Source organism: Coregonus clupeaformis, unplaced genomic scaffold (genome assembly GCF_020615455.1).
Source record: "Coregonus clupeaformis isolate EN_2021a unplaced genomic scaffold, ASM2061545v1 scaf0716, whole genome shotgun sequence".
In the NCBI taxonomy this organism is placed as follows: Eukaryota; Metazoa; Chordata; class Actinopteri; order Salmoniformes; family Salmonidae; genus Coregonus; species Coregonus clupeaformis.
This window is the reverse complement of record NW_025534171.1, coordinates 94522-115000: the sequence shown is the minus strand read 5'-3', so window position 1 is coordinate 115000 and position 20479 is coordinate 94522. Positions and strand designations below refer to the sequence as shown.

At 44.7% G+C, this 20479-nt stretch overlaps 1 protein-coding gene across 1 annotated transcript in view; it reads right to left on the bottom strand.

Moving 5' to 3' along the window:
- Positions 1–2814: 2814 nt before the first annotated feature.
- plekhd1 (pleckstrin homology domain containing, family D (with coiled-coil domains) member 1) overlaps positions 2815–20479 on the bottom strand; it is a 38800-nt gene continuing 21135 nt past the window's right edge. The window contains exons 10-13 of the mRNA XM_045216473.1: positions 19133–19265; positions 11069–11213; positions 3519–3662; positions 2815–3037 (exon numbers count right to left, since the gene is read on the bottom strand). Of these exons, the coding sequence (XP_045072408.1) occupies positions 2874–3037; positions 3519–3662; positions 11069–11213; positions 19133–19265 (586 nt within the window). The 3' untranslated portion in view covers positions 2815–2873. The remainder of the gene's footprint in view (positions 3038–3518; positions 3663–11068; positions 11214–19132; positions 19266–20479) is intronic.

Genomic DNA, 20479 nt, shown 5'->3' with positions numbered 1-20479 from the left:
GGTCGCTTCCTACCAAGTGGCGTGGCGAGAATCTGTCTCCGCACCACGTGCTCTCACCACTGGTGTCCCTCAGGGCTCAGTTCTAGGCCCTCTCCTATTCTCGCTATACACCAAGTCACTTGGCTCTGTCATATCCTCACATGGCCTCTCCTATCATTGCCTACGCAGACGACACACAACTAATCTTCTCCTTTCCCCTTCTGATAACCAGGTGGCGAATCGCATCTCTGCATGTCCGGCAGACATATCAGTGTGGATGATGGATCACCACCTCAAGCTGAACCTCGACAAGACGGAGCTGCTCTTCCTCCCGGGAAGGACTGCCCGCTCCATGATCTCGCCATCACGGTTGACAACTCCATTGTGTCCTCCTCCCAGAGTGCAAAAGAGCCTTGGCGTGACCCTGGACAACACCCTGTCGTTCTCTGCTAACATCAAAGCGGTGACCCGATCCTGCAGGTTCATGCTCTACAACATTCGCAGAGTGCGACCCTACCTTACACAGGAAGCGGCACAGGTCCTAATCCAGGCACTTGTCATCTCCCGTCTGGATTACTGCAACTCGCTGTTGGCTGGGCTCCCTGCCTGTGCCATTAAACCCCTACAACTCATCCAGAACGCCGCAGCCCGTCTGTTGTTCGACCTTCCCAAGTTCTCTCATGTCACCCTGCTCCTCCGCACACTCCACTGGCTTCCAGTTGAGGCTTGCATCTACTACAAGACCATGGTGCTTGCCTACGGAGCTGTGAGGGGAACGACACCTCCTTACCTTCAGGCTCTGATCAGACCCTACACCCAAACGAGGGCATTGCGTTCATCCACCTCTGGCCTGCTGGCCCCCCTACCTCTACGGAAGCACAGTTCCCGCTCAGCCCAGTCAAAACTGTTCGCTGCTCTGGCACCCCAATGGTGGAACAAGCTCCCCCACGACGCCAGGACAGCGGAGTCACTCACCACCTTCCGGAGACACTTGAAACCCCACCTCTTTAAGGAATACCTGGAATAGTATAAAGCAATCCTTCTAACCCCCCCCCCCCCCCCCCCCCTTAATTTTTTTGGGGGTGGTTGTCCCATTGGCTATCATAAGTTGAATGCACCAATTTGTAAGTCGCTCTGGATAAATGTAATGTGGGGGTCATATAGGGCTTCAGTGTGTTGTACCAGATCAGAACCAGACCAGAACAAGGTTGAACACAGCTTTAATAACTACAACAAGGCATTTAGTTTCATTATTACAACAATATTAGGTTCAAAATTATATTTTGTTTCCCTGCCCTAAAACATGAGGGCATCTTTTCCACAGGGCCACGTGGGTTACATGATTCCTATCATTTCCAGTGAGATGTTGTTTATAGTGAGTCTGATGAGGGTTTCTGGTCCAGAACAGATTATACAGATAACAGTAGCATTGAACCTAGCCTGGTCCCAGATCTGTTTGTGCTGTCTTGCCAACTCCTATGGTCATTGTCAAGCAAGACAGCACAAACAGATCTGGGACCTGGCCAACCTGGTTTCATATCAGATTAAAACATACACATCATATCGATCAGTTTCATCAACTTGAAAATAACAACAGTTTTTAAGTCTCAGTTGGTTAGTGCATACATTTTTTTAATTTTTTTTCATGGGAATCGAACCCACAACCCTGGCGTTGCAAATGCCATGCTCTACCAACTGAGCTACATCCCTGCTGGCCATTCCCTCCCCTACCCTGGACGACGCTGGGCCAATTGTGCGCCGCCCCATGGGTCTCCCGGTCGCGGCCGGCTACGACAGAGCCTGGATTCGAACCAGGATCTCTAGTGGCACAGCTAGCACTGCGATGCAGTCAACAACAATCTGTCTGTCGACTTACATTGTGTGTGTTGGCTATATGGTTGATTTACAATTGCATTCCTATTTTAAAGAGTACATCTTTGGTGTCACACAGGATCAGGTTTGAGGATTCTGCCTGTACTGTACTTCATACCATCACGTTGTCACAGTGGCATATCGTGTTGGCTCAATAACTACAGTACCAGTCAAAAGTTTGGACATACCTACTCATTCAAGGGTTTTTCTTTATTTTTAATATTTTTTACATTGTAGAATAATTGTGAAGACATCAAAACTATGAAATAACACATATGGAATCATGTAGTCACCAAAACAGTGTTAAACAAATCAAAGCTGTCATCAAGGCAAAGGGTGGCTATTTGAAGAATCTCAAATATAAAATATATTTTGATTTGTTTGAGATTCTTCAAATAGCCACCCTTTGCCTTGATGACAGCTTTGATTTGTTTAACACTTTTTTGGTTACTACATGATTCCATATGTGTTATTTCATAGTTTTGATGTCTTCACTATTATTCTTCAATAGAACATTGTAAAAATAAAGAAAAACCCTTGAATGAGTAGGTGTGTCCAAACTTTTGACTGATAGTGTATATCCGTTATTTTTCCAACAGTCCTTGAAGCTTTAGCTGTACGACAGTAGAGAGCTGCTATACCTTTTGCAATAAACAATTTCCTTTGAATAAAAATAATTTAAATAAAACACTTGTAATGCAGTTTGAATACAACCTGCTACTGTGGGACAGTATTACACTGAGGTAAAGCTACGGTCTCTCTCTCTCTCTCTCTCTCTCTCTCTCTCTCTCTCTCTCTCTCTCTCTCTCTCCCTCTCTCCCTCCTCTCTCTCTCTCTCTCTCTCTCTCTCTCTCTCTCTCTCTCTCTCTCTCTCTCTCTCTCTCTCTCTCTCTCACACACTGTCTTTCCATCTCTATCTCACTCGCTCTCACACAAACACTATTTCCCTCTCCCTCTCCCTCTGTCTTTCACACACACACACACATACCCAAACACAATCCATCCCTCCATATCTCTCTCTGTCAGTCATCTTTCTTGGCGGAGGCCTCCTGGTCGTGGCGTGTGATGATCTTGTAGACGCTCTTCCTGAAGCAGCTGTCGGAGGTCAGTCGCCGGGCGGTCTCCCTCAGGTCCTCCATGCTGCCGCTGTCGCCACGGGCAACCACGAACGACTGGGAGTGTTTCACTGCAGAGGAAGAGACATGAGTGTGTGTGTGTGTGTGTGTGTGTGTGTGTGTGTGTGTGTGTGTGTGCGCGTCACAGGAGGTTGGTGGCACCTTAATTGGGGAGGACGGGCTCGTGCCATTCCATTCGCTCCGTTCCAGCCATTATTATGAGCCGTCCTCCCCTCAGCAGCCTCCACTGGTGTATGTACTTACACCAGTGGTGTTTGGAGGCCCTGTGGATTTATACCAGTGGTGTTTGGAGGCCCTGTGTACTTACACCAGTGGTGTTTGGAGGCCCTGTGTACTTACACCAGTGGTGTTTGGAGGCCCTGTGTACTTACACCAGTGGTGTTTGGAGGCCCTGTGTACTTACACCAGTGGTGTTTGGAGGCCCTGTGTACTTACACCAGTGGTGTTTGGAGGCCCTGTGTACTTACACCAGTGGTGTTTGGAGGCCCTGTGTACTTACACCAGTGGTGTTTGGAGGCCCTGTGTACTTACACCAGTGGTGTTTGGAGGCCCGTCTCTGGATCCGGCAGCTCTTAATGCGTCGTGCTGCAGCCTTGTGAAGATACACAGCATTCTTCATTATAGAAGGGAGCTTGGCCTCGATCTCTGCAGCACAGATACACTCCTCAAAGAACTCTGGGTGAAGAACACACATCACATGTAGCTATTACTGAACAAAAAATATAAACGCAACATGTAAAGTGTTGGTCCCATGTTTCATGAGCTGAAATAAAAGATGCCAGAAATGTTCCATATGCACAAAAAAGCTTATTTTTCTCAAATGTTGTGCACAAATTTGTTTACATCCCTGTTAGTGAGCATTTTTCCTTTGCCAATATAATCTATCCACCTGACAGGTGTGGCATATCAAGAAGCTGATTAAACAGCATGATCATTACACAGGTGCACCTTATGCTGGGGACAATAAAAGGCCACTCTAAAATGTGCAGTTTTATCACACAACACAATGCCACAGATGTCTCAAGTTTTGAGGGAGCATGCAATTGGCATGCTGGCTGCAGGAATGTCCACCAGAGCTGTTTTCAGAGAATTTAATGTTAATTTCTCTACCATAAGCTGCCTCAAACGTCGTTTTAGAGAATTTGGCAGTACGTCCAACCGGCCTCATAACCGCAGACCATGTGTAACCACGCCAGCCCAGGACCTCCACACCTGGCTTCTTCACCTGCGGGACCAGCCACCCGGACAGCTGATGAAACTGTGGGTTTGCATAACCGAAGAATTTCTGCACAAACTGTCAGAAACTGTCTCAGGGAAGCTCATCTGCGTGCTCGTTGTCCTCACCAGGGTCTTGACCTGACAGCAGTTTGGCGTCGTAACTGACTTCAGTGGGCAAATGCTCACCTTCGATGGCCACTGGCACGGATGAATCCCGGTTTCAACTGTACTGGGCAGATGGCAGACATGTGGGCGAGCGGTTTGCTGATGTCAACGTTGTGAACAGAGTGCCCCATGGTGGTGGTGGGGTTATGGTATGGGCAGGCATAAGCTACGGACAACGAACACAATTGCATTTTATCGATGGCAATTTTAATGCACAGAGATACTGTGACGAGGTCCTGAGGCCCATTGTCGTGCCATTCATCCGCCGCCATCACCTCATGTTTCAGCATGATAATCCACGGCCCCATGTCGCAAGGATCTGTACACAATTCCTGGAAGCTGAAAATGTCCCAGTTCTTCCATGGCCTGCATACTCACCAGACATGTCACCCAATGAGCATGTTTATGATGCTCTGGATGGACGTGTATTGACTGAGTGTTCCAGTTCCCGCCAATATCCAGAAACTTTGCATCAGCCATTGAAGAGGAGTGGGACAACATTCCACAGGCCACAATCAACAGCCTGATCAACTCTATGCGAAGGAGATGTGTCGCGCTGCATGATGCAAATGGTGGTCACACCAGATACTGAATGGTTTTCTGATCCACGCCCCTAACTTTTTTTTAAAGGTATCTGTGACCAACAGATATCTGTATTCCCAGTCATGTGAAATCCATAGATTTCACATTCTTTATATGAACTGTAACTCAGTAAAATCTTTGAAATTGTTGCATGTTGCGTTTTTGTTCAGCGTAGTTTATTTCACAGTTAGATCATAGTTCTGTTCCTTCAGTAGTTGAAATAATTTACTGCTATAACTATCCAGGAGGAAGGAAAACAACTCACACTGAATTATTCTGGGTTAACTGAACCGCTTTATGAATTATTCTGGGTTAACTGAACCCCTTTATTAATTATTCTGGGTTAACTGAACCCCTTTATGAATTATTCTGGGTTAACTGAACCCCTTTATTAATTATTCTGGGTTAACTGAACCCCTTTATTAATTATTCTGGGTTAACTGAACCCCTTTATTAATTATTCTGGGTTAACTGAACCCCTTTATTAATTATTCTGGGTTAACTGAACCCCTTTATTAATTATTCTGGGTTAACTGAACCCCTTTATGAATTATTCTGGGTTAACTGAACCCCTTTATGAATTATTCTGGGTTAACTGAACCCCTTTATTAATTATTCTGGGTTAACTGAACCCCTTTATTAATTATTCTGGGTTAACTGAACCCCTTTATTAATTATTCTGGGTTAACTGAACTAATTTATGAATTATTCTGGGTTAACTGAACCCCTTTATTAATTATTCTGGGTTAACTGAACCCCTTTATTAATTATTCTGGGTTAACTGAACCCCTTTATTAATTATTCTGGGTTAACTGAACCCCTTTATTAATTATTCTAAGTTAACTGAACCCCTTTATTAATTATTCTGGGTTAACTGAACCCCTTTATTAATTATTCTGGGTTAACTGAACCCCCTTTATTAATTATTCTGGGTTAACTGAACCCCTTTATTAATTATTCTGGGTTAACTGAACCCCTTTATTAATTATTCTGGGTTAACTGAACCCCTTTATTAATTATTCTGGAGTTAACTGAACCCCTTTATTAATTATTCTGGGTTAACTGAACCCCTTTATTAATTATTCTGGGTTAACTGAACCCCTTTATTAATTATTCTGGGTTAACTGAACCCCTTTATTAATTATTCTGGGTTAACTGATCCCTTTATTAATTATTCTGGGTTAACTGAACCCCTTTATTAATTATTCTGGGTTAACTGAACCCCTTTATTAATTATTCTGGGTTAACTGAACCCCTTTATTAATTATTCTGGGTTAACTGAACCCCCTTTATTAATTATTCTGGGTTAACTGAACCCCCTTTATTAATTATTCTGGGTTAACTGAACCCCTTTATTAATTATTCTGGGTTAACTGAACCCCCTTTATTAATTATTCTGGGTTAACTGAACCCCTTTATTAATTATTCTGGGTTAACTGATCCGCTTTATTAATTATTCTGGGTTAACTGAACCCCTTTATTAATTATTCTGGGTTAACTGAACCCCTTTATTAATTATTCTGGGTTAACTGAACCCCTTTATTAATTATTCTGGGTTAACTGAACCCCTTTATTAATTATTCTGGGTTAACTGAACCCCTTTATTAATTATTCTGGGTTAACTGAACCCCTTTATTAATTATTCTGGGTTAACTGAACCCCTTTATTAATTATTCTGGGTTAACTGATCCGCTTTATTAATTATTCTGGGTTAACTGATCCGCTTTATTAATTATTCTGGGTTAACTGAACCCCCTTTATGAATTATTCTGAGTTAACTGAACCCCTTTATGAATTATTCTGGGTTAACTGAACCCCTTTATTAATTATTCTGGGTTAACTGAACCCCTTTATGAATTATTCTGGGTTAACTGAACCCCTTTATTAATTATTCTGGGTTAACTGAACCCCTTTATTAATTATTCTGAGTTAACTGAACCCCTTTATTAATTATTCTGGGTTAACTGAACCCTTTATTAATTATTCTGGGTTAACTGAACCCCTTTATTAATTATTCTGGGTTAACTGAACCCCTTTATTAATTATTCTGGGTTAACTGAACCCCTTTATTAATTATTCTGGGTTAACTGAACCCCTTTATTAATTATTCTGGGTTAACTGAACCCCTTTATTAATTATTCTGGGTTAACTGAACCCCTTTATTAATTATTCTTGGTTAACTGAACCCCTTTATGAATTATTCTTGGTTAACTGAACCCCTTTATTAATTATTCTGGGTTAACTGAACCCCTTTATTAATTATTCTTGGTTAACTGAACCCCTTTATTAATTATTCTGGGTTAACTGAACCCCTTTATTAATTATTCTGGGTTAACTGAACCCCTTTATTAATTATTCTGGGTTAACTGAACCCCTTTATGAATTATTCTTGGTTAACTGAACCGCTTTATGAATTATTTTTGGTTAACTGAACCGCTTTATGAATTATTTTTGGTTAACTGAACCGCTTTATGAATTATTCTGGGTTAACTGAACCGCTTTATGAATTATTCTTGGTTAACTGAACCGCTTTATGAATTATTCTGGGTTAACTGAACCCCTTTATGAATTATTCTTGGTTAACTGAACCCCTTTATGAATTATTCTGGGTTAACTGAACCCCTTTATTAATTATTCTGGGTTAACTGAACCCCTTTATTAATTATTCTGGGTTAACTGAACCCCTTTATTAATTATTCTGGGTTAACTGAACCCCTTTATGAATTATTCTTGGTTAACTGAACCCCTTTATTAATTATTCTGGGTTAACTGAACCCCTTTATTAATTATTCTGGGTTAACTGAACCCCTTTATTAATTATTCTGGGTTAACTGAACCCCTTTATTAATTATTCTGGGTTAACTGAACCCCTTTATGAATTATTCTGGGTTAACTGAACCCCTTTATGAATTATTTTTGGTTAACTGAACCGCTTTATGAATTATTCTTGGTTAACTGAACCCTTTATGAATTATTCTGGGTTAACTGAACCCCTTTATTAATTATTCTGGGTTAACTGAACCCCTTTATTAATTATTCTGGGTTAACTGAACCCCTTTATGAATTATTTTTGGTTAACTGAACCGCTTTATGAATTATTCTGGGTTAACTGAACCCCTTTATTAATTATTCTGGGTTAACTGAACCCCTTTATTAATTATTCTGGGTTAACTGAACCCCTTTATTAATTATTCTGGGTTAACTGAACCCCTTTATTAATTATTCTGGGTTAACTGAACCCCTTTATTAATTATTCTGGGTTAACTGAACCCCTTTATTAATTATTCTGGGTTAACTGAACCCCTTTATTAATTATTCTGGGTTAACTGAACCCCTTTATTAATTATTCTGGGTTAACTGATCCCCTTTATTAATTATTCTGGGTTAACTGAACCCCTTTATTAATTATTCTGGGTTAACTGAACCCCCTTTATTAATTATTCTGGGTTAACTGAACCCCTTTATTAATTATTCTGGGTTAACTGAACCCCTTTATTAATTATTCTGGGTTAACTGAACCCCTTTATTAATTATTCTGGGTTAACTCGAACCCCTTTATTAATTATTCTGGGTTAACTGATCCGCTTTATTAATTATTCTGGGTTAACTGATCCGCTTTATTAATTATTCTGGGTTAACTGAACCCCTTTATTAATTATTCTGGGTTAACTGAACCCCTTTATTAATTATTCTGGGTTAACTGAACCCCCTTTATTAATTATTCTGGGTTAACTGAACCCCTTTATTAATTATTCTGGGTTAACTGAACCCTTTATTAATTATTCTGGGTTAACTGAACCCCTTTATTAATTATTCTGGGTTAACTGAACCCCTTTATTAATTATTCTGGGTTAACTGAACCCCTTTATTAATTATTCTGGGTTAACTGATCCGCTTTATTAATTATTCTGGGTTAACTGATCCGCTTTATTAATTATTCTGGGTTAACTGAACCCCTTTATGAATTATTCTGGGTTAACTGAACCCCTTTATGAATTATTCTGGGTTAACTGAACCCCTTTATTAATTATTCTGGGTTAACTGAACCCCTTTATGAATTATTCTGGGTTAACTGAACCCCTTTATGAATTATTCTGGGTTAACTGAACCCCTTTATTAATTATTCTGGGTTAACTGAACCCCTTTATTAATTATTCTGGGTTAACTGAACCCCTTTATTAATTATTCTGGGTTAACTGAACCCCTTTATTAATTATTCTGGGTTAACTGAACCCCTTTATTAATTATTCTGGGTTAACTGAACCCCTTTATTAATTATTCTGGGTTAACTGAACCCCTTTATTAATTATTCTGGGTTAACTGAACCCCTTTATTAATTATTCTGGGTTAACTGAACCCCTTTATTAATTATTCTTGGTTAACTGAACCCCTTTATGAATTATTCTTGGTTAACTGAACCCCTTTATTAATTATTCTGGGTTAACTGAACCCCTTTATTAATTATTCTTGGTTAACTGAACCCCTTTATTAATTATTCTGGGTTAACTGAACCCCTTTATTAATTATTCTGGGTTAACTGAACCCCTTTATTAATTATTCTGGGTTAACTGAACCCCTTTATTAATTATTTTTGGTTAACTGAACCGCTTTATGAATTATTTTTGGTTAACTGAACCGCTTTATGAATTATTCTGGGTTAACTGAACCCCTTTATGAATTATTCTTGGTTAACTGAACCGCTTTATGAATTATTTTTGGTTAACTGAACCGCTTTATGAATTATTTTTGGTTAACTGAACCGCTTTATGAATTATTCTGGGTTAACTGAACCGCTTTATGAATTATTCTTGGTTAACTGAACCGCTTTATGAATTATTCTGGGTTAACTGAACCCCTTTATGAATTATTCTTGGTTAACTGAACCCCTTTATTAATTATTCTGGGTTAACTGAACCCCTTTATTAATTATTCTGGGTTAACTGAACCCCTTTATTAATTATTCTGGGTTAACTGAACCCCTTTATTAATTATTCTGGGTTAACTGAACCCCTTTATGAATTATTCTTGGTTAACTGAACCCCTTTATTAATTATTCTGGGTTAACTGAACCCCCTTTATTAATTATTCTGGGTTAACTGAACCCCTTTATTAATTATTCTGGGTTAACTGAACCCCTTTATTAATTATTCTGGGTTAACTGAACCCCTTTATTAATTATTCTGGGTTAACTGAACCCCTTTATGAATTGTTTTTGGTTAACTGAACCGCTTTATGAATTATTCTTGGTTAACTGAACCCTTTATGAATTATTCTGGGTTAACTGAACCCCTTTATTAATTATTCTGGGTTAACTGAACCCCTTTATTAATTATTCTGGGTTAACTGAACCCCTTTTGAATTATTTTTGGTTAACTGAACCGCTTTATGAATTATTCTTGGTTAACTGAACCCTTTATGAATTATTCTGGGTTAACTGAACCCCTTTATGAATTATTCTGGGTTAACTGAACCCCTTTATGAATTATTTTTGGTTAACTGAACCGCTTTATGAATTATTCTTGGTTAACTGAACCCTTTATGAATTATTCTGGGTTAACTGAACCCTTTATGAATTATTCTGGGTTAACTGAACCGCTTTATGAATTATTCTGGGTTAACTGAATCCTTTATGAATTATTCTGGGTTAACTGAATCCTTTATGAATTATTCTGGGTTAACTGAACCCTTTATGAATTATTCTGGGTTAACTGAATCCTTTATGAATTTTTATGGGTTAACTGAACCCCTTTAGGAATTATTCTGGGTTAACTGAACCCTTTATGAATTGTTATGGGTTAACTGAACCGCTTTATGAATTATTCTGGGTTAACTGAACCCCTTTATGAATTATTCTGGGTTAACTGATCCGCTTTATGAATTATTCTGGGTTAACTGAACCCCTTTATGAATTATTCTGGGTTAACTGATCCGCTTTATGAATTATTCTGGGTTAACTGAACCTGTGGGTAGAAGTGTTTATGACAGTGTGTTTCTCTATGACTCATGAAGAATGTCTGTGTGTGTGTTTGTTTGTGTGTATGTATGTATGTATGTATGTATGTATGTATGTACGTGTGTGTGTGTGCGTGTGCGTGTGTGCAGTTAGTGTAGCTCACTCCTGAGGTTGTTGACGTCTCCCTTCATCTTGTCGTCCTTCTCCTTGGAGCGTTCCAGAGAGCTCAGACCTTTCTCCAGGTTCTGTAGAGCCTCCTCAGCCTGCTTCAGCCTCCGCTCCAACTCCACGCGAGACTCGATCTCCGCCTGGGACACAACACAGGTCAGGGCACATATTCACAAAGCATCCCAGAGTAGGAGGCATGATCTGGGATCAGCCTTTTTGATAACAATGTGTTTTGTTAACAATCAAAATGAAAAAAAATATTTTTTGAATAGGATCTTAAAGTGTTATCGATATATTGATGTCATTTTTTGTCTATGGGGAGGAACGAGAGAAGCGCTGTCAGATCGAATTAGCGTCATTAAAAAATCCCCATAAAAATCTGTCAGTTTAAGCTATGTTTTTTTTCCGATGTCGCACTTCCGCCGATGTCGCACCGCCCCATCTGGGGTGAAAGGTGACAGAGCCAGAGCAGGGTTTGTCAGACCATGAGACATCCCGAAAATCGGTCTTATCACAAAATCGTCTGTAGAGACCCCCACAAGCATCTTGGGACTCGTCTGAAGTCGGTACAGCCGATCTGCCAACTTCTGTCTGTAGCGTCCGAACGGTTTGGGCTACACACTGATATGACCCCTCTGTGGAAAGGTGAGACTCTCACGAACACGTACATGTTGGTTTTGCTCCAGGACACCCACAGGCCTCACAAGAATGAATGGAAGTACAGTGTATGGAGACTGTTTAGTGCCAAAAATAATAAGGGGTTAAATAAAAAATAAAAAAACAAGCAAATGTTTCCTGATCTTTCTCATATCGTTCAGATATAGAACAGACACTTCAGAACAAACTTCCTTTCGATTTTTTTCGGGGGGGACTATCTGTTGTTCCATGTAGTGAATCTGTTATTCAATGCGTTTGTATGGGCTAATAGCAGTAAGGCCAAATACATTTTTTCATTAAAAAAAAAATCAAAAAATCAAATAGCAAAATGATCCTTGGTATGACCCCCCAAAAATACCCCCTAAAGCTAAAGAACACCCTGAACTCGCTCAACGCTGCTATTAAAAACCACCGGCATATGCTGTCATCGGACCTTAAGAACCCACCACTCATTGTGTACAGAAGAGGTCGCAATCTACACAACAAGTTGGTCCATGCCAACTGCCAGCCACAAAATAAAATGAGTCATCCTTTTCAACGCCCCCTTCCTTTTCAACGCCCCCTTCCTCTTCAACGCCCCCTTCCTCTTCTACGCCCCCTTCCTCTTCAACGCCCCCTTCCTCTTCAACGTCCCCTTCCTCTTCAATGCCCCCTTCCTCTTCTACGCCCCCTTCCTCTTCAATGCCCCTTCCTCCTCAACGCCTCCTACCTCTTCAACGCCCCCTTCCTCCTCAACGCCTCCTACCTCTTCAACGCCCCCTTCCTCTTCAATGCCCCCTACCTCTTCAACGCCCCCTTCCTCTTCAACGCCCCCTACCTCTTCAACGCCCCCTTCCTCTTCAATGCCCCTTCCTCCTCAACGCCTCCTACCTCTTCAACGCCCCCTTCCTCTTCAATGCCCCCTACCTCTTCAACGCCTCCTACCTCTTCTATGCCCCTTCCTCTTCTACGCCCCCCTTCCTCTTCTATGCCCCCTTCCTCCTCAACGCCTCCTACCTCTTCAATGCCCCCTACCTCTTCAACGCCCCCTACCTCTTCAACGCCCCCTTCCTCTTCTACGCCCCCCTTCCTCTTCTCACGCCCCCTTCCTCTTCAACGCCCCCCTTCCTCTTCTACGCCCCCCTTCCTCTTCAATGCCCCCTTCCTCTTCAACGCCCCCTTCCTCTTCTACGCCCCCTTCCTCTTCTACGCCCCCTTCCTCTTCAACGCCCCCTTCCTCTTCAACGCCCCCCTTCCTCTTCAATGCCCCTTCCTCTTCTACGCCCCTTCCTCTTCAATGCCCCCTTCCTCTTCAACGCCCCCTTCCTCTTCAACACCTCCTACCTCTTCAACGCCCCCTTCCTCTTCAATGCCCCTACCTCTTCAACGCCCCCTTCCTCTTCAACGCCCCTTCCTCTTCAACACCCCCTTCCTCTTCAACGCCCCCTTCCTCTTCTCACGCCCCCTTCCTCTTCAACGCCCCCTTCCTCTTCAACGCCCCCTTCCTCTTCAACGCCCCCTTTCCTCTTCAACGCCCTCTTCCTCTTCAACGCCCCCTTCCTCTTCAACGCCCCCTTCCTCTTCAAAGCCCCCTTCCTCTTCAATGCCCCTTCCTCTTCAACGTCTCCTTCCTCTTCAACGCCCCCTTCCTCTTCTACGCCCCCTTCCTCTTCAACGCCCCCTTCCTCTTCAACGCCCCCTTCCTCTTCAACGCCCCCTTCCTCTTCTACGTCCCTTCCTCTTCAACGCCCCCTTCCTCTTCAATGCCCCTTCCTCTTCACGCCCCCTTCCTCTTCAACGCCCCCTTCCTCTTCAACGCCCCCTTCCTCTTCTACGCCCCCTTCCTATTCTACGCCCCTTCCTCTTCAACGCCCCCTTCCTCTTCAATGCCCCTTCCTCTTCAACGCCCCTTCCTCTTCAACGCCCCCTTCCTCTTCAATGCCCCTTCCTCTTCTACGCCCCCTTCCTCTTCAATGCCTCCTACCTCTTCAATGCCCCCTACCTCTTCAACGCCCCCTACCTCTTCAACGCCCCCTTCCTCTTCTCACGCCCCCTACCTCTTCAACGCCTTCCTCTTCACCCCCCTTCCTCTTCAACGCCCCCTTCCTCTTCAATGCCCCTTCCTCCTCAACGCCTCCTACCTCTTCTACGCCCCCCTTCCTCTTCAACGCCCCCTTCCTCTTCAACGCCCCCTTCCTCTTCAACGCCCCCTTCCTCTTCAACGCCCCCTTCCTCTTCAATGCCCCTTCCTCCTCAACGCCTCCTACCTCTTCAACGCCCCCTTCCTCTTCAATGCCCCCTACCTCTTCAACGCCCCCTTCCTCTTCAATGCCCCCCTTCCTCTTCAACATCCCCTTCCTCTTCAACACCTCCTACCTCTTCAACGCCCCTTCCTCTTCAACCCCCTACCTCTTCAACGCCCCCTTCCTCTTCAACGCCCCCTTCCTCTTCAACGCCCCCTTCCTCTTCTACGCCCCCTTCCTCTTCAACGCCCCCTTCCTCTTCAACGCCCCCTTCCTCTTCAACGCCCCCTTCCTCTTCAACGCCCCCTTCCTCTTCAACGCCCCCTTCCTCTTCTACGCCCCCTTCCTCTTCAACGCCCCCTTCCTCTTCAACGCCCCCTTCCTCTTCAACGCCCTTCCTGTTCAACGCCCCTTCCTCTTCTACGCCCCCTTCCTCTTCAAAGCCCCTTCCTCTTCAAAGCCCCCTTCCTCTTCAATGCCCCTTCCTCTTCAACGTCTCCTTCCTCTTCAACGCCCCCTTCCTCTTCTACGCCCCCTTCCTCTTCAACGCCCCCTTCCTCTTCAACGCCCCTTCCTCTTCAACGCCCCCCTTCCTCTTCTACGCCCCCTTCCTCTTCAACGCCCCCTTCCTCTTCAACGCCCCTTCCTCTTCAACGCCCCCTTCCTCTTCAACGCCCCCTTCCTCTTCTACGCCCCTTCCTATTCTACGCCCCTCCTCTTCAACGCCCCCTTCCTCTTCAATGCCCCTTCCTCTTCAACGCCCCTTCCTCTTCAACGCCCCCTTCCTCTTCAATGCCCCTTCCTCTTCTACGCCCCCTTCCTCTTCAACGCCCCCTTCCTCTTCAACGCCCCCTTCCTCTTCAATGCCCCTTCCTCCTCAACGCCTCCTACCTCTTCTACGCCCTCTTCCTCTTCAACGCCCCCTTCCTCTTCAACGCCCCTTCCTCTTCAACGCCCCCTTCCTCTTCAATGCCCCTTCCTCCTCAACGCCTCCTACCTCTTCAACGCCCCCTTCCTCTTCAATGCCCCCTACCTCTTCAACGCCCCCTTCCTCTTCAATGCCCCCTTCCTCTTCAACGCCCCCTTCCTCTTCAACACCTCCTACCTCTTCAACGCCCCCTTCCTCTTCAATGCCCCCTACCTCTTCAACGCCCCCTTCCTCTTCAATGCCCCCTTCCTCTTCAACGCCCCCTTCCTCTTCAACGCCCCCTTCCTCTTCACCCCCCTTCCTCTTCTACGCCCCCTTCCTCTTCAACGCCCCCTTCCTCTTCAACGCCCCTTCCTCTTCAACGCCCCTTCCTCTTCAACGCCCCCTTCCTCTTCTACGCCCCCTTCCTCTTCAAAGCCCCCCTTCCTCTTCAAGCCCCCTTCCTCTTCAATGCCCCTTCCTCTTCAACGTCTCCTTCCTCTTCAACGCCCCCTTCCTCTTCTACACCCCTTCCTCTTCAAAGCCCCCTTCCTCTTCAACGCCCCCTTCCTCTTCAACACCCCCTTCCTCTTCAATATTCATGAAATGTACATTGTTATATTTAGTAACACATTTTTATTTTCCTTTACCCTATTTGAAGGGATGTGGGTGGAGCAACTCTCACTACATAAGAGTGCAAATGACAAACATTCACAAAAGCTCTGACGAAGGCCAAGAGGCAGAGACGTAAAGCTTCAATAAACAACAGTGATACTGTTGAGCAGAGTGCAGGTTTCTCCTAATGACCAGGGGGGACCTGATTCTAGATTAGCACTATTTCCTCGCATATGCAACTAAATATTTAGCTGTGTGACCAGGAGTTTCATTTTTGGGAGCATTCTCAAAATTCTCCCAGATAATAATTGTTGTAATGATGAGGCTTTGCTGTACCATTGTACCATTGTTTCCTGAGTGCCTTAGAAAAAAAAAAGGCGAGTGCAGATTCAATAGCGTCATGATTGCACCATTACTACAGCAAAAATGGCTTGCTTGTAGCCCAAGCCAGGTCACCCGTGATACAAGTCAGGTCACCCGTGATACAAGCCAGGTCACCCGCGATACAAGTCAGTATTCATTATACATTTACGTCATTTAGCAGACGCTCTTATCCAGAGCGACTTACAGTTAGTGAGTGCATAATATATATATATTTTTTTTCATACTTTCCATCCATGGCTGAGGACGTCGGGAGATGATGTGGAAACCAGCCACTAGGGGGCAACAGTGCCCTTGTGGACGGGATAGTGAATAGGCGTAAGCATCTGCCTCTGATTCCAAAAGTTGCAAGTTCCAATCCAGCGATAGAAAGTAATTTTTGAGATTTTAGTTTGAAGCCTATCCCAAACCCTACCTTAACCATTCGGAGTTAATGCCTAAACTTAACCTAACCTTAAAAATGTGGAGTTAATGCCTAAACTTCACCTTAAACACTTCGAAATGTGATGTTGAACATGGATGAACGTCTAATTCTGACGTGAGACTGTGAGGGCTAGTTGTGTAGCCCAACCAGGTCAAAAGATCTGACCCCTCTTAAAATTTGGAAACTACTTGCGAGTCGTTAACCATTTGTTCACACTTTGTTCAGTTACCTCATTGGCTAGCTAGCTAACAACCTGGTAACTTTACGTACGTCCAAACATTTGGGGACACAGAAAGAAAGGAAGGATCTCTTCAGGAGATCCATGATCATAGCAATGAATGAATAACAGATCTCTTGCATGTTGTCATCGCAAACCTGAAGTTCTTAAAGAGACAGTGTACAATTTTCAACGTAAAGCATCTCAATAGGAAAATAGTCCTTTTACACCAATGTAGAAACCTAATATTCCACAAATGACTTTGTAATTTAATTGACAGGTATTCCTATCAACCTTTGATCTTTTATAATAAACTCAGGTCTTTACAGTGTTACATAATAGTTTCTAGGACACAACGTGTGCTTCAAAAGTATCTAGAATTAATATATGCCCATTATACACTGAGTATACAACCCAATCTCTTTCCATGACGTAGACTGACCAGGTGAATCCAGGTGAAGGCTATGATCCCTTATTGATGTCACCTGTTAAATCCACTTCAATCAGTGTAGATGAAGGGGAGGAAACAGGTTAAAGAAGGATTTTTTTCAAACTTAATGATGGTGTTGGAGTCGTGCCTGGCCACGCAGTCGTGGGTGAACAGGGAGTAGAGGGGACTAAGCACGCACCCCTGAGGGGCCCCCGTGTTGAGGATCAGTGTGGCAGATGTGTTGTTGCCAACCCTTACCACCTGGCAGCAAATCCAGGATCCAATTGCAGAGGGAGGTGTTTAGTCCTAGGGTCCTTAGCTTAATGATGAGCTTTGTGGGCACTATGGTGTTGAACGCTGAGCTATAGTCAATGGACAGCATTCTCACATAAGTGTTCCTTTTGTCCAGGTGGGAAAGGGTAGTGTGGATTGCGATTGAGATTGCGTCACCTGTGGATCTGTTGGGGCGGTATGTGAATTGGAGTGGGTCAAGGGTTTCTGGGATGATGGTGTTGATGTGAGCCATGAACAGCCTTTCAAAGCCCTTCATGGCTACCGACGTGAGTGCTACAGGTAGTAGTCATTTAGGCAGGTTACCTTCGCATTCTTGGGCACAGGGACTATGGTGGTCTGCTTGAAACATGTAGGTATTACAGACTCGGTCAGGGAGAGGTTGAAAATGTCAATGAAGACACTTGCCAGTTGGTCCGTACATGCTCTGAGTACACACCCTGGTAATCCGTCTGGCCCCGCGGCCTTGTGAATGTTGACCTGTTTAAAGTCTTGCACACATCGGCTACGGAAAGCGTGATCACACAGTCGTCCGGAACAGCTGGTGTACTCATGCATGCTTAATTGTTGCTTGCCTCAAAGCGAGTATAAAAGGCATTTAGCCCGTCTGGTAGGCTCGCATCACTGGGCAGCTCGTGGCTGGGTTTCCCTTTGTAGTCCGTAATAGTTTGCAAGCCTTAGCCACATCCAAAGAGCGTCAGAGCCGGTGTAGTAGGATTCAATCTTAGTCCTGTATTGACGCTTTGCCTGTTTGAAGGTTCGTCTGAGGGCATAACGGGATTTCTTATAAGCGTCCGGGTTAGTGTCCCCCTCCTTGAAAGCGGCAGCTCTAGCCTTTAGCTCGGTGCGGACGTTGCCTGTAATCCATGGCTTCTGGATGGGATATGTACGTACGGTCACTGTGGGGACGACGTCGTCGATGCACCTATTGATGAAGCCGGTGACTGAGGTGGTGTACTCCTCAATGCCATTGGATGAATGACGGAACATATTCCAGTCTGTGCTAGCAAAACAGTCCTATAGCGTAGTCATGACCACTTCTGTATTGAGCGAGTCACTGGTACTTCCTGCTTTAGTTTTTGCTTGTAAGCAGGAATCAGGAGCATAGAATTATGGTCAGATTTGCCAAATGGAGGGTGAGGGAGAGCTTTGTATGCATCTCTGTGTGTGGAGTAAAGGTGGTCTAGAGTTTTTTTTCCTCTGGTTGCACATTTGACATGCTTTTATAAATGAGGTAAAACGGATTTAAGTTTGTCTGCATTAAAGTCCCCGGCCACTAGGAGCGCCACTTCTGGATGAGCATTTTCTTGTTTGCTTATGGCCTTATACAGCTGGTTGAGTGCGGTCTTAGTGCCAACGTCGGTTTGTGGTGGTAAATAGACGGCTACGAATAATATAGATGAAAACTCTCTTGGTAGATAGTGGGTCTACAGCTTATCATGAGGTACTCTACCTCAGGCGAGCAATACCTCGAGACTTCATTAATATTAGACATCGCGCACCAGCTGTTATTGACAAATAGACACATGACGGTGTTGATGTGAGCCATGGCCAGCCTTTACGATGCCATAGCTCTGGCCAAAAGTAGTGCACTATATAGGGAATAGGGTGCCATTAGGCTCTAGCCAAAATGTGTATGCTAGTGTTTGAGGCTCTGGTCAAAAGTAGTGTACTCATTAGGGCAGGGCTCTCCAACCCTGTTCCTGGAGAGCTGCGCTACTGCAGGTTTTCACTCCAACCCCAGTTATAACTAACCCAATTCAAGTTATCAACCAGCTAATTATTAGAATCAGGAGCGCTAGATTTGGGACAGAGTTGGAGAGCTCTGATATAGGGAATAGGGTGCCCTAGCTCTGGTCAAAGGTAGTGCACTATATAGGGAATAGGGTGCCATTTGAGAGGCAGTGTGGTTTACCTTGAGTTCCACCTCGGTCTGCTTCTTGTCCACAGTGAGCTGTGTGAGGGACTGCTGTAGAGTCCTGGACTGACAGGAGTAGAACTCTCTCTCCTGTTGCAGAATTGTGGCACGCTGCTCATTCTCCGTTAGCCTGCGGGGGGAGCCAGAGAACACACACACAGTCACGTAGAACTGTGGCACGCTGCTCATTCTCCGTTAGCCTGCGGGGGGAGCCAGAGAACACACACACAGTCACGTAGAACTGTGGCACGCTGCTCATTCTCCGTTAGCCTGCGGGGGGAGCCAGAGAACACACACACAGTCACGTAGGAACTGTGGCACGCTGCTCATTCTCCGTTAGCCTGCGGGGGAGCCAGAGAACACACACACAGTCACGTAGAACTGTGGCACGCTGCTCATTCTCCATTAGCCTGTGGGGGGAGCCAGAGAACACACACACAGTCCTGTGCACGCTCGCCTTGCACACACACACACACACACACACACACACACACACACACACACACACACACACACACACACACACACACTGTGACGGGCACATTGCCAGACACACAGTTAGAGGAAAGGTACTGTGCACACTAACACAATCACGTACGTACACACAATCCTGCAGTGTTAAAAAGCCTTCCGCCCCGGGCATTTACATCACTTACCTAACCTCTTACCTAATGGATGAATTTGGTAGGCAAACCTATCACAAGGGGATTTTAATATCAGACACAAGCTCACAATGATCTGTTATGGAGAGAAGAATGTCGTTCTGTAGATCCTAACTTCCAGGAAATGCCCTGTGTGAAACCACAGTGGGCCTTGTTGCAGAGCTCTGCAGTGGGACACTTCATTGAGAGACACCCTCAGTAGGCCTCACGGTGGAGCTCTGCAGTGGGGCCCTTCATTGAGAGACACCCTCAGTAGGCTTCACGGTGGAGCTCTGCAGTGAGGCCCTTCATTGAGAGACACCCTCAGTAGGCTTCACGGTGGAGCTCTGCAGTGAGGCCCTTCATTGAGAGACACCCTCAGTAGGCCTCACGGTGGAGCTCTGCAGTGGGGCCCTTCATTGAGAGACACCCTCAGTAGGCTTCACGGTGGAGCTCTGCAGTGAGGCCCTTCATTGAGAGACACCCTCAGTAGGCCTCACGGTGGAGCTCTGCAGTGGGGCCCCTTCATTGAGAGATACCCACAGTAGGCCTCACGGTGGAGCTCTGCAGTGAGGCCCTTCATTGAGAGACACCCTCAGTAGGCTTCACGGTGGAGCTCTGCAGTGAGGCCCTTCATTGAGAGACACCCTCAGTAGGCCTCACGGTGGAGCTCTGCAGTGTGGCCCTTCATTGATAGAAACCC